Below are 13,668 nucleotides of genomic sequence, written 5' to 3'. Positions count from 1 at the left end.
ACAAGGACACCTCTGTCTCTGTATCACTGGAGGGATGCTGAGTGAGCCCAGCCTGGCTCCCTCAGTACAGCTGATGGAGAAGCAGAAATTCTGACCTGATATCCTGAAGGTTGCTTGGGGCCAACCTTCCTTCAGATGAGGCCACTGCCCCTCTGCACTCCACCCAGCACCACAGGCCAAAAGAATTTAGACCACAGTGATTTACTTCAAGCCCCTGAAATAACACACACTGCACTTTCCCAAGCACTCAAGGAGAAACAGGAGGAATGCTGAAGTGGTTTTGGTAACACACTTTTTAGTTTATTGACCTATACAAAATAATAGGTCTAAAAAATTCAGGAGTAGTAAAAGAATAAGCAAAAAGAGCTTTCGCATTTCTAGAAGGCTATACAAATATGCAAAACCAAGGAAATAAGTTATTTTTTATTTTGTTTTTGTTGGTTTAATTCCAAATCGCGACTCTAATAATACAAACAACTAAGTACCAGCTTAACAAGTGTGTCCTTCTGTATATATTACATGCTCTGGAATACTGGTAAAAAACGTCAAAAAAGTTTATCAGAAACCTTTCTATTCACAATATGAACAAGGAGTAACTAATCTTTTGTATAAAAGAACAAAAGAGCACCATTTCTGGAATCCTGAAGCACAGTACAGCTGAGAAACGAGAGAGATTTTACCGTATGCAGACGAGTCATCAGCAATCAGGCAGGAAAACCCCAATTTGTTCCTACAGATGGATGACCTGAGGTAGGTTTATCCCTCTTAAATCAAGACTGCAGTCACATGGTTTTTTCCTACACAAATGGTTCTGTGAAGACGCTGTTGTCACTCAGTGACTCCGCAACGCACCCGGGCAGTGCAGGTGACTCGCGGTACAATCCTAATGCCCCTCATTTTAAGGCACCCACTTGGCTGTGTTTGCATCCACCTTAAAATACTGGCCATTGCTACCAAATCGCTCCCTGGGGCTCCCCACTGCAGATCCTCAACCCACTGTGGCACAGCAACGCTCATCACCCGATGAACAGGGGTCACCGTGTGGCCACAGTGACAATTTGCCTGCTCCTCCACACAGTTGTACCATGGAAAGGTCATTAAGTGGGCTGTTATTAATTATGTTTTATCATGGAAAAGAGAGCTCAAAGTTGACTGCTTCTGTTTCCAAATCCACAACTACCTATAGTTTTACACGACGTATATGTCAGCGAATTTTTTTCTTTCCAGACCTTGCTTGTGGTGCTAACAAACACTCTTAACAACACCCCAAAAACTGGACAGACTCATTCAAACCTCCATAATAAAAAAATTCCAGCCTTCCTTCAAGTAATGTTCCAATACTGATTCAGTCATCCTTTACCTCACTCACACACACAGTATCTATCCTTCACAAGCCTATGAAGCCTCTTCCAGGTCCTCATAAGCCATGGCAGAATAAATTTTCATTTTTTCTTCTTTCATACATCAGACTTGTGCTCCTAGAATTCCTGGTTTTTCCACAAGAGTCTCCTTTTCACTTTTTTTTTTTTTTTTTTTCTCTGAGGTTTGTCTTCAACACCTTCCAATCTTCCCAAAAAGTGCTTGCTAAATATAAATACTTCAACCAAGTGCTGCATCTGGTCATAGATGAACTGTGGCTTGCCCTGGCTCCCACGGGCTGTACGGATTCACAAAGAAACGCCATTCATGGTAAGACTTTGTCAGTTTGCTACAGTCCCTCTTAATGCTGAATTCAACTTCTTCCCAGCAAAACAGCCTGCTTCCTCTTTTTGTTCCTTTTGCAAGTTGCACCCGAGGTCCGCCTCGGAGCCGCGGCGTTCTGTGCAAGGCACGCAGGGGTAGGAATGAGGGGCTGCACGGGGGCTACACCAGCGTCCCGGGCTTGGAGTCCTCGTGCCAGTACAGCCTCTGCTCACTGCTGGGCAGCCCTTCCTCCAAGCCATCCTCCTCGTCCCTGCCCAGCTGGCTCGGCTCTGCGTACGTCCTGCAACACACACATGGCACCAGGATCAGCTGAGGGTGATCCCCAGGCCCCTGAATTCATGCACCTCCCCTGGGCTCAAAGTTATGCTGGTTATTTCAAGTTTGCCCCCAAAGACAAACCCATTTTTTTGTGCTGTAATCAGTAAAATTGTGTGCAAGAGGAATTTCAGCTGCTCAAGCCTGTCACAGTATCGAAGACTGGTTTGGCTTGGTGAGACTTTAAAGCTCATCTTGTTCCAACATCCCCACCCTGGGCAGGGACACCTTCCACTGCTCTGCCAAGACTGCTGTGTGTACTGATTGCTTGTTTGCCATGATCACATTGATGTAGAAAATAAAGCAGATGAACAATCAGACAAGTGATTCAGAATATGGAAAATTAATAGCTAATGAACCTCGTTTAGATAAAGCTGCTAATAACAAGCAGAATTTTCAAAGCTCAATTATAGGAAATTAAAAAATTAATAGAAACAGTATTTTTAAACACTGTTGCCATAGATATTTAAAATCACTTCAGTAAAACAGCCCGTAGCACTTAGGGGAAAAAAAAAGGATGTAGCAGCAGCTTTTATGTATTCCCTTACACTTTCATTTATTTTAAAACAAACAAAATTAAAAATTCAGTATTTTCACACAAGTCGGTCTGGCAGCAAGCACAAACTGCAACCCACAAAGCAGGAGGCACACGTGGGGTACTTATTACACTGAGCATAAGTGTATTTAAATGTGATGGCATTTGTGGGGGCAGAGTCACTCCCCAGGGCAGGAGCTTCCTGTCCTCACAGCCAAGTGTTCTGCACTGGGGGGGACACCTCAAAAATGCCACACAGAAGCAGCGAGAGCTGCAGGATTTCCTGCAAGGACCAAGCAGACCCTGGGCTCTCTGCAGCCCTGGGAGAGCCCCCACAAGCAGGGGGTGTCTGCAAACAGCAGCACATCCCCCATGGCTGCTGGGACCAGCTCTGCCAAGGGAGATGTGCTTGGTACCACCTCACACACGAGGCTGAAGAGAGGGGCTTCCTTTCCCTTTGTTTTCCCAAAAGTTTATCAGCAGGAGCACTAGAGCTTCAGAATCCCACCAGGACTGTGTCCTGCCAAACTGCTGATGGGGTTCAGGAGAGACCACCCCCATCAGAGGGACTGGGCTCTGCCTGCAACACTGCCCAGAGCATCACAGCTACCAGGGAGTGCAAGATGTTTGGCTGTCCAGCACCAGGAAAAAGTTGTTGAAGCTAAATTAGTTGAAGCTAATGACAGCTTCAGTGCCAGGGTACAGTGAGTGGTGGTACAGCTCATCTGCTCCACACAGAAAACCCGCTCTCACAACATCTATTTTGTAATTACTCTTCATCCTTGCTCTTTGAAACCAAGCTGATTTGCTCAGAAGTTTAAAGAGCCTGTGACATGCAGCAGGAAGGGCAGGAAATCCTCATATATTCTACTCACCTGCTCTGCAAAGGAAGGTTGCCATAAACATTCCCATAACAGCTGGCGTAGGAGGAATGAGACAACGTATCGTAGTCTGAAAGTCCCAGTGCAAGGGGGTTTCTCCAGTTCCCAGCAGTGTTTGTAGAAGATGCTGGAATTAAAGAAAGCATTACAACAAATTAGACCTTTCATCAGCTGAAACAGCTGAGGCAAACAGGACAATGTTCATCAGAGATTTCTATGGGGTTTTGCAGGACACAGGCAGACAGTGCAAACACAAATATGATTTACAAGCCCTGTAGAGAGGCAGGGACTGTACAGGTGGTTTTCTGGAGCTTTTAAAGTGCTTTCTGACACATTGAGTGGTGCTCACTGGACTGTATTTTGTATCACAGCCACTGCAGTTACATGGCATGAAGCTTTGTACACTGCTGCTAGTTGCTGAACACATCTGTCTGAAACTCAAATGCTCTTTGTCCTTCTCTGGGTTACTGTGCTTACACAGAGAGCAAAAGGTTGTTTTATCCTTAGGAGAGATAACAAGCAAGACTTTCCTTCCAAGAACGGAACAAGATCCTACTTGGCTCCTCATCCACCTTTCAGGACAGAGCTCTGCTCTGGCTTCCACTCTTCACTGAGGCAGTGATGGGGGCAGAACCGAGAGCACAGCAGGGACTTACAAAAACGCTCAGCACAGATGGAATCGGACATTACCCGAGGAGAAAGACGACACGCGGCTGCTCGGCGAGCACGGCGTCTGCAGACCAGCAAAGCCCAAACTCCTCTGAGATCCTCTGTCAGACTCAAAGCCTGCCTGCAGGCTGTGGCCCTGCTCCTTCTGGCCGGAGGCACGCTGGTACCAGCCGCGGAGATGCTCTGCTACTAAGGCCTTGTGAATGTTTTTGGTTATGTGCTCCGTTTTAGCCACCTGCTTCCTCGGGAGCCTCAGGGTGGCGTAGGGGTTGTGTGGAACTCTGTCCACCTCGTCCTCGTGGTAGGAGCGGAATTCCCTGTATCGCTCGTATCCGTAATGCGCCGACGAGCGGTAGGAGGGGTTGACGCTGTACTGCCCCTCCGTGTCGCTCTCATAAACGTATCCTCCATTGTAATAAACCTCAGCCTCGGAGAACGGGCAGTACCCAGGGATATAGTAATTAGAGGAAGGCTGCTCCTGATTTTTGTGGAAGGCACCACTGCGGACGTCCTTATGAGCCAGGTTTGGCATGCTTCCCGAATTTGCAGCAGAAATGTTGTGTTTCTTCGACCGCCTTCGGCCCCTGGTCCTGTTGTCGAGCGTCTGGGTGGTGTAATATGGATTGGGGGTGGGTGTCACGCAGTAATACTCAGCGCTTGACTGGCTGGTGTAGGATGAGCCATCGTCCAGGATCTCTGTGCTGCTGCTCCGCTGGCACTTGGACAGGGAGAAGGCTGTCTTCTCAGCAGGAGCCTCGGACAGCAGGTGGGTCTGGGATTCCAGGCTTCCGCTGCGCTGCCGGCAGTGGCGTGGGGAAACATCTGGCCTAGAACAACACAGATGTTGGGTGGTTAAAGGCAGTCTCACACAACCACACACACAGAGATGGGGAGAGCACACATGGACAGGTCAGCTGCCTCCCCAGTCCAAGCACAATACAACTCCTGCCTTATCTTTCCACACAGAGTATTTGCAGTGCACAGAACTCAGTTTGGCTGAATTTTGTATTGGCTGCAACAGTAGGAGATCTGCATTATAACAATCTGTCATGGTGAGCAAGGTTAATCTGTGACAGGGACATACAGAGCTAAGGTCACAAACACACATTTGGTTATGATTTATGGGAGGGCTCCCTCAGCTTTTAGAAAGGTAAAGCCTACACAAGTAATGAGCTTGGAGCAGAACATGGGAAGCTGGGTTTCCTTCGGATCTGTCTCCCAAGGCTGCACTACCCCAACCAACCAAACCTTCAGCTCTTGACATTTTAAGATACTTAGCATCTCTCCTTCTCCAGCACGGATTGTCAGCTGCCTAATAGCACAGACAAGCTCATATTACAGCTGGCTTCCCACAGCAATGGCTCTAAATCAACATTTTGAGAACCTGACCCTGCTGCGGGAAAACTACACAGCAAACGACCCTTTGCCCTCCTACCACCCTTTGCTTTTATTCCTCCCCAGCTGTGTGTGGCACACAAAGCACAGGTCCCTTACTGCAGGTGGCTGCTGCTGTAGGCGTTCCGCGTGAGCACGGGCGTGGTGGGCATGCTCCTCCCGCCGTGCGGCTGCGCCGGCCGCTCCAGCGTCCGGAAAGGGCTGCTGTGCGTCGAAAGCACGTCCCTGCAGCAAGGGAGACAAGCCCAGTGAGGTTAAACATCACACAAGTCACAGCACACCTCAATGTGTGGGTGCCTGAGGTCTTGGAGAAACGAAAGGAAGGGCAGAACAAGCAATAACAGTAAGTGGATGTGTGAAAAATGAGAGTTTTTAAATGGGAATAAAAATTCAACCCCTTCCTGTGGTTCAAGGGAGGTCTTCACAGGAGGATCAGCAGGAAAAGCTGCTGCCAAAGGATGGAACCATAGAGGACAGGCAGAGCAGGTAACAGAGAAGCAAACAAACTAGGTTTTCAAATGAAGCACATCGCAGCTGAATGGGTACATATGGCTGTAATTTAACTTCTGAACCTCATGTGGAGGAGTCTTCTGCTTATCTTGACGGATAGATGAGAAAAAATCAAAGACATGGCATTGCTCAAACCTCTAAAATATTCTCAAGTGTCTTTAAGAGCCTGCTCACACAAGACAGTCCAAGAAATCTCAGGATCAGTGGGAATCCCTACACTGGGAACAGCTGGTAGCACCAGATCTGACATCTACTCATCTACTGACATGTAGCAGTAGATCAATCATCTACTGCTACTGATGTGCTCCATGGAGCTGTTCTAGCTCAGAAAGTGCCCAAATCCCATAGATACACACAGCTGGCACTAATGATGGAAGCTGGCTGAATCCCAGTAACTCTGCTTGTAAACAGAATTCTCCATCCAGCCTTACATGAATTATGTCTGCTTTGACAACGTACCTGCTGAAATACTGGTGCCATCAGGAGGGATGGGTAGGGTTTGGTGCTGCCTGAATCCACTAAGCACAGTCATCAGGAAAATGACAAGTTGTTAAACTAACACTGAAAAAACCCAGAAGCTGACACAAAGAATGACAGCAGTAGTAGGCATGAGCAACTCCTTAAATACAGCCCTTGCTATTAAGTTTCTCACCCATCTTAAACCTCCTGACAAAGACTACACTACTCTTTGGTTTGAGATACTTTGTCAACTGCTTATACAGATTTTTGTTCCTAACCAGGAGATTCAGCTCCCATCACCAAATCCTGTAAGCCCAGGGGAGGCAGTGGGTTCTGCTGGAATGCTCAGTAGGGGCAGGATGGAGCTCCTGGCAGCAGAGTGCAGCAGCAATGAGATGTGCCTACCTGGAGTGTCTGCTTTCCAAGAGCTGCTCGTTTATGGATGACTTCCTGAGATGAATTCTCTCCACCCCAAGGGACTTTGGTGGAGGAAGTCTTGGAGAAAGCTGTGCAGAGCTGGGTCTCTGTGCTGCTGCAGGAAGTGATTCACTGACTGTTGGAAAGGAATATGCATTTTGTTAGAGCAAAACCTGCGATATTTTTGCCCTGTGTGCAAATCTGTGGCCCCTAAGGAGAAGCACTTTGCAGTACAGAGACAATGGCAGGAGCTGTGGATCTAGAGAAGATTTCCTGCCTGCACTGAGCTCTCTCCACACAGACAGGACATCGTGGAGGCTCCTACAGATCCCATCAGCACCGACTCCTATGGGGACTACACCCAGCATGGGGCTGCGCCAGATCACAGAATGGAGCTTCCTGGGAAAACATCTGTTTGCAGAAGAATCCTTCCCAGAGCCAAGAGCTGCAAAAGCCAGTTCCTCTCCCTCACCTTCCAGCTCTTGAAAATGACATTTTAAGAATTAGTTTTGAAACAACCTAAAAGGGACTGACTTCAAAAGCGATTGAATGAGCAAAGAGAACTGTCAGACACATTTGGCTGAAGGCAATTGGGAAGATGCTGGTTTGATCCTTGTTCTCACTTTGCTTAGGGCACAACCAGGTCCCGACAGAGCCAACAGGAAACTCCAACTAATACATATAAATGCAGGATGAGCATCACAGAGAACGTGTTCACAAAGCCTGGCTCCACTTCTACTTGTACAAGCAGGAATCAGGTGTAAATCCATTTTATAGCAACACCTGGTTTGTACAAGTCTAAAACTGGGACAAAGTGAGATCAGAATCAGGCCCGAACTGAAAAGTGAGTAATAATTTACATAATGTTTGTCCCCAAATGACGATTATCCAGTTTAAGGGAGAGGCAGGCCAAGTCCTTTCCACCTTGTGGAACAGGGTGTGAGTGTGTCTGTGGGTGTGTGTGTGAAATGAGTAAGCTGAGCAAACACCAACCCATGCAAGATGCAAGCTCACTAGGGAGCAGATAAGCATAAATAGAGCGTTAATATCTGTGACTATTCCACTTTTCTCTGTTTTATGGTAGCTGTAAGGACAGAAGGGCTGGGCTAATTCTCTCCATTTGTAAGTCCTTCAGTTCTAGGCCAGGCCCTAGGGACAATGTATTTGACACCCACAGTGTCCTCAGCTTAGCACGTTGGTCCTGTTAAAACCAACTTCCTTCTCTAAAGATGACTCAGGTCAGCTCACAGGGCAGAAACTTTCAATAACTAACCCATTAAGAGGAAAGACATTCCTAAGTAGCTATTTTTCCCTCTGCTATAAAGTAATTTATCATCAAAAGCCACCAAAATTATAGAATCCTATAATGACTTGTAATGGAAGGGACCGCAGAGCTCATCACAGACACCTTCCTCTAAAAGGTTTTGCTCAAAGCCCTGTCCAGCCTGGCCTTGGACACTTCCAGGGACATGCTCAAGGACATTAAGTCAAAGAAATATCTCTGAACAGACAAACTTCTTGGGGAAAAAAAAAGGAAAAGCATCATACCATCATCATAGGTGGTTGTGTCTGACAGGGAGCTGCTCTCGGATGGAATTATATCATCTGTGAATAAATACAATGAATACTTTAAGCATAAAAGAGACAACATCAACTTACAAATATCTTCATACAGTTTATTTGCTAGAGTTTCAGAGCCAGCTGACACTTGTAACTCTGCAATCCATATTCTTTAGCCCCCACAGCCTGGAGACAGTCCTGGTACATCATCACTCTGTGTTCACTGCAGTTCAGCAAGCAACCCAGGTAATTATCAAAGCAGAAATTATTTATTTCTTTTTTTTTTTTTTAATCTGCAGCAGGAATCAGGCCAAGATTTACAAAGGTGTTTTCCAGCCCACCTCCAACAGATCCCACAGGGTGTTTAGGTGCTTCAGTAGGAGCCTACACAGACATGCAGACCTTGGCTGTTAGCAGCCAATCTCCTCTAGTACATCTGAACCCCACCAGGTAGGTACAAAAAGCATTTTAAAATTTGGCATTCACTTTTGAATGTTTCATCTGTGTACAGATCCTGTTTCAATTAAATTAAGATCAACCCAGAATAATTCCACTGATTTCCATCAAGGTATTGCAAATTCCAAGAACACATAAAAGGAACTATTGCATGGGCACACTAATTTTTTGTTTCTTTTACATTTTGTTATTTATTCATGGCACTTCACTGTACTTGTCTCACCTTAATGCTACACACTGTCCCTCACTGAGAAAAGCCTGCCCTTGCTCAGGTTTGGAGCAGACCACCAGCAGCAGAGAAATGAGGCTGAACTAATAATAAACCCACGGACAGCTCAATCCCTAGGCTGTTTCTGGCAAGATATGGCTCTCTGTGGTGGGCTAAAAAATCTCCATGAGCCTTCAAGCACGAGAGAAAGGAAGCAACAGAAAATGACAGTGGCAGCCACTTTGTGTATGACAGCTGCTTGTGCCCTCAGCCACCGGCAGCACGTGCAATGTACGCTGCTCCTGCTGACACAATTTGCTGCCAGCAAAGGTCTGGTTACAGGAATGTAGTAAATAGAGCAGCTGTTCAAGAACAGCAAAAACCAGGACTGGCCCCTGCCCTGGGGGCACTTGTCAGACCACCGAGGATGGGCTGCAGCTCTGCCTGCAACCTGACACTGGGAAAAAGCTCCAGGGGAGCTGATTCATGTGGATTTGACCACGGGGTGGTAAAAGATGGAACTGGGCCCAGTGTGGGGAGGAACAAAGCCTGCTGAGGAAAAGAAAAAAGCCAGCCTAAAGCTACAGTTCTGGATTCAGGGGGGGTGTGCAATGCTGACATATTCAGATATGGTGACATATCTGAATTTAAATCCCAGGTTTGTGCAACTCCCTGCAAAAGAGGAAGAAATTCTGGGCTAGAAGCAAGGAAAGGAAAGAGAAAGTGGAACACAGAAAGCAGTCCAATATGTCCTTCACCTCCTCTCCCTTGGGGCTGGGATGGAAATAGCCATGGTTTGATTCCATAAATCAATGAGACTGTTTAACATATTACTTCCAACAAGCCACTCCCCGAATTCAGACAGAAATGACTCATCACTGCTCTCAGCCTCCTGAAACCCAGACCTGGAGCTCGAGAGCACCGCTGATGCAGTGACAAAGCTCCACATAAAATCAATTACTGAAGCAGGTGACAGCTCTGCTCCAGGTAAACAAACACATGCTGCAGGGTGACAGCCTGGGAATGTAGCTGCCTCTTGCTGGCTTGGACAACAGGGCATGAAACTGCCAGCAACAAACATCAGTGCCCATGGATGGATGGATCTCTCTGCTCACCAGCCCTCCTGGCCATTACCACACACCAGGTGTCCCAGGTAATACAGGACCTTCCACAATCAGTATCCAGACTGGTGAGCAAGAGGCTGGAAAAACAGATGTTTCCCTCCCCTCTGTCAATCAGGAACAAGCTGGGCCACATTAAATACCGATCATCAGCCTTTCAGAATAATCACTTTGTGATGATGGATAGCCCGGTGATGCCGTGGTGTGTCAGGGCTAAGGATCCAAAACTCCTTCAACTGGCTTGGATACTAACAGGTTTTCACACATTATCCTATGAAGCAGCAAGAATCTCACTTCCCTTAGGAGAACCACACTCTCAGAACAGAGGGGCCAAGAGTATCTGCTTTTACTGTGCTCATCAATGGCAAATGGATGTGGGCAAAAATCTGTTTGCTACTAATTGCATTCATAAACTCCACTTCTGACTTTCTGGAAATCAGGAATTTTGAATCCAGAAGTGGTGTCTTTCATCCCTATGTCCTTGATCCTGCAGAAAAACGTGCCTGCTCTATTTCTGCCGGAACTGAAGCACCACGGGAGGGACGGGGGAGAGATGGTGCATGTGGCATCTCAGATGGACAACTGCATCAACACACCAGGAACTGGGGCATCAGAAAAGCTTCATCCAAGGTGCTGCTGCCAGCCTTTTTGTGCACAGCACCTTCAGCCCACATCTGGTGCTGGAACACGTCTGTGCTTGCTCCTGGAAACTCTGCCCCAGTCTACCCCCAGCCTACAGCAGTGCACTGAGTGTGTCAGATTCTGCAGCTCCATCTCTTTTTTTCTTATTTAACTGCCTTGGAGAAGATAAAAACCATATAGAGAAGATGTAAACAAAGTTTCTGAATAAGCCAAATTGCTCTTTTCCCCTCCTGTTTGCATCAGAACACAGGGAATTCTCTCACCAGGTAAAGCCAGAGTTGATTTCTGGGTTGGTTTTTTGCCACACTTGATTCTATATTCATTGATGGAGTTTTCTATCTCTTGCAGCTTTTTTACAGCATCAGCATACTCTTGCTTTCTTTTCTTCTTCACGTTTTTGCACAGGTCTGGCTCGCTGGCAAGTTTCTTTGCAGCTTCCACCAGCTTTTGGTGTATGATAAAATTGCTCTCCAAGTCCTGCAAAGTAGGATCCTGCAAATTTGTGAGATGAGTTATTTGCTTGTACTCCAGAGAGAAATTATCAATGAAAGTCATTAAAAAGAAGATCTATTTTTGTGGTGATGAAGTGAAATCTTCAGCACAAAATACAGAAATGCCGAAGTTAATACACAGAACAATCTCAGCATATGAAAGTTTTAGATCTTATTTCTGGCCAGGGTACAATTTTGAGATCTCTTGAGCAAGGTCCAAAGCTCTGAAGCCCAGGTGACATAACACAGGCTCTTAAATTCAGGTTTAGGCTGCTAAACCTCCTGCTATGAGTCCAACCCTGAAAACATCTGTTCAAAATCTCTCCCTACTTCAGAGAAAATAAAAATGGAAATTGGTATCAGCATACCTACGTAAGAGGGAGTTTCAGGCTTTAATTAATTGTTTGTAAACTACTTTGAGAAGCTCAGATGAAAGGCACTGCAGAAGAGCTAAGCAACACGTTATTAAATCTGGTCAGCAGGATTTTGGTTTAATAGCATTTAAGCAGTCCACAAAATCACTTTGCTACAGACAAGGAGCACAGCAGCCCTGTGAGGCAGGGCAGTGAGTTTCTGGTGAAAGATGCCAAGTGCCCAACACTACTTACTTGGATGATACAGCTTGCTAACAAATCTCACAAGGAATGAGGGGGAATGGAGTGTGTCCAGAAACTGCAAACATCTGAATTACCATATCACTCGAGCTGGTCTCTGCCAGCAAAGTTCATTTCAGCCTCTTGAGCAATGCAGGGAGGTTTTACTCAGGTAGAACCTTCATTAAGCCACAGGTAAATCTCCTCCTCCTGTCATCTGTCACACAACTATGCTCAGAGACAGATGGTTTTGCCAGGAGGACAGTGCACACCCCTGCCACGTTCTGGGTTCAAACACCATCCCAAGATGACGCAAGTCAGTGCTCCAGAAAAGCTCAGAGCCAAATGGCATCATGCACCTGATCTTCTCTAATTAGCAGCAAAATATCCATTAAAATTCATGCAGCTGTGGCCAAATCAGGGGTTCAGGTCGGGTGAACTTAAGGCCTTTAGAAACAGCCAATTTCCTGGCCTATTCAAAGTGTGGCCAAAAGAAGGGCAGAACCCATCAAAATTTCTCACTCCACGCAAGCAATTGTCCCAGCTGCCTTCCTCTTAAAACACCCAGGGAAGGGCTGGATTATCTACAAGTGGCTTTGGGCACTGGTCTGGCCACCCCAGCCCTGCTGTGCAAACAAGCTGCCAGGCTCACCTCCTCGCTGGGGAGCAGGTTGTCATCCAGCTTGAACGCCGTGCCAACGCGCCTTCTCACCTGGGGAGGCTCCTCTCCAGCACCCAGAGGATACTCCTTGGGCATCTTGCCTGTCAGCTCCTGGGGACAGAAGGGCTCCAGGTAAGGCCCAGTGGGAGAAAAGGGCCCCCACCTGCCCGATCCCAGTGTAAGGTGCAGTTCTCACCGCTTCTCGCAGGCAGATTTTCTTCAGCTCCTCAACTTTCTGAAGCAGTTTTTCCTGAAGGAGTTTCTCTTTCTTCTTTAGCTCCATAATTTTCTCCTTCTTTTGCTCTTCACTGACTTCTGAATCCTGAGAGCCTGGAAAACACACTCTGTATCAGAGGATTTCCAGGTAAGGGCCATTTTTATTGTCTGGTAATCTCATTTCCCTTTTAACCAACACAAGCCCCATTATACATGGCTACTTCCCATTTATGTGCAGTATTACCTGACGAGATCAAACTGCCATTGCTGGCCATAATGAGCTGGTTCTTGGCCTCCAAAGTCACCAGCTTTGACACTTTTGGTGTTCCCATCTCTGTCAGATCCATGGCGATATCATCCAAACTTCTGGCTGATGGAATTTTTGCCTGAAGGAGTTAAAAAAAACCAATCCAGCCTCATTGAGTTGCCTCTAATTAACTTCACAGCACATCACAGGAGATGACATTTCACATCTCATCTCCCACAAAATTAAGGGCTAAAGCAACAGCATCACACAGGTGCTTGTGGTATACAAGGGCTGTTTGACATTCCTCTCCCCCAAAACCTGAACCATCTCCCAGCTCAAAATCTCTGCAGCTTTCAAAACAAACACAGGAAAGGAGACAAAAGAAAAGGCAAATTAGACACCCAGACATGGGAATTCCCTCTTCCATGATTACACTTCCACAGGCCTTAACTGCAGGCAGGCTAAAATGGATCTAGTAACAATACTGCCACTAATAGGCTGCTCAAAAAGCTGACAAAAACAATTTGTAGTTTTTCTCTGGAGAGTAGTTAATCCGTGGAAAAACATACGCTGAGGGATATACAGGAA

The 13,668-nt window shown here is 46.5% G+C and overlaps 1 protein-coding gene across 7 annotated transcripts in view; it reads right to left on the bottom strand.

Moving 5' to 3' along the window:
- Positions 1-275: 275 nt before the first annotated feature.
- Positions 276-13,668, bottom strand: part of FRMD4B (FERM domain containing 4B) — a 125,679-nt gene continuing 112,286 nt past the window's right edge. For all 7 annotated transcript variants that reach the window (XM_086845228.1, XM_086845225.1, XM_086845226.1 and 4 more), the window contains 10 exons: positions 13,078-13,219; positions 12,814-12,947; positions 12,609-12,728; positions 11,136-11,364; positions 8,434-8,490; positions 6,874-7,021; positions 5,599-5,724; positions 4,126-4,931; positions 3,430-3,562; positions 276-1,984 (listed from right to left, as the gene is read on the bottom strand). In XM_086845228.1, coding sequence (XP_086701354.1) covers positions 1,864-1,984; positions 3,430-3,562; positions 4,126-4,931; positions 5,599-5,724; positions 6,874-7,021; positions 8,434-8,490; positions 11,136-11,364; positions 12,609-12,728; positions 12,814-12,947; positions 13,078-13,219 — 2,016 coding nt within the window. In that variant the 3' untranslated portion in view covers positions 276-1,863. The remainder of the gene's footprint in view (positions 1,985-3,429; positions 3,563-4,125; positions 4,932-5,598; positions 5,725-6,873; positions 7,022-8,433; positions 8,491-11,135; positions 11,365-12,608; positions 12,729-12,813; positions 12,948-13,077; positions 13,220-13,668) is intronic.

This window comes from Cyanistes caeruleus, chromosome 11 (assembly GCF_971803275.1).
Source record: "Cyanistes caeruleus chromosome 11, bCyaCae1.hap1.1, whole genome shotgun sequence".
In the NCBI taxonomy this organism is placed as follows: Eukaryota; Metazoa; Chordata; class Aves; order Passeriformes; family Paridae; genus Cyanistes; species Cyanistes caeruleus.
The sequence above is the reverse complement of the archived record's forward strand: the minus strand, read 5'-3'. Positions and strand labels throughout refer to the sequence as shown.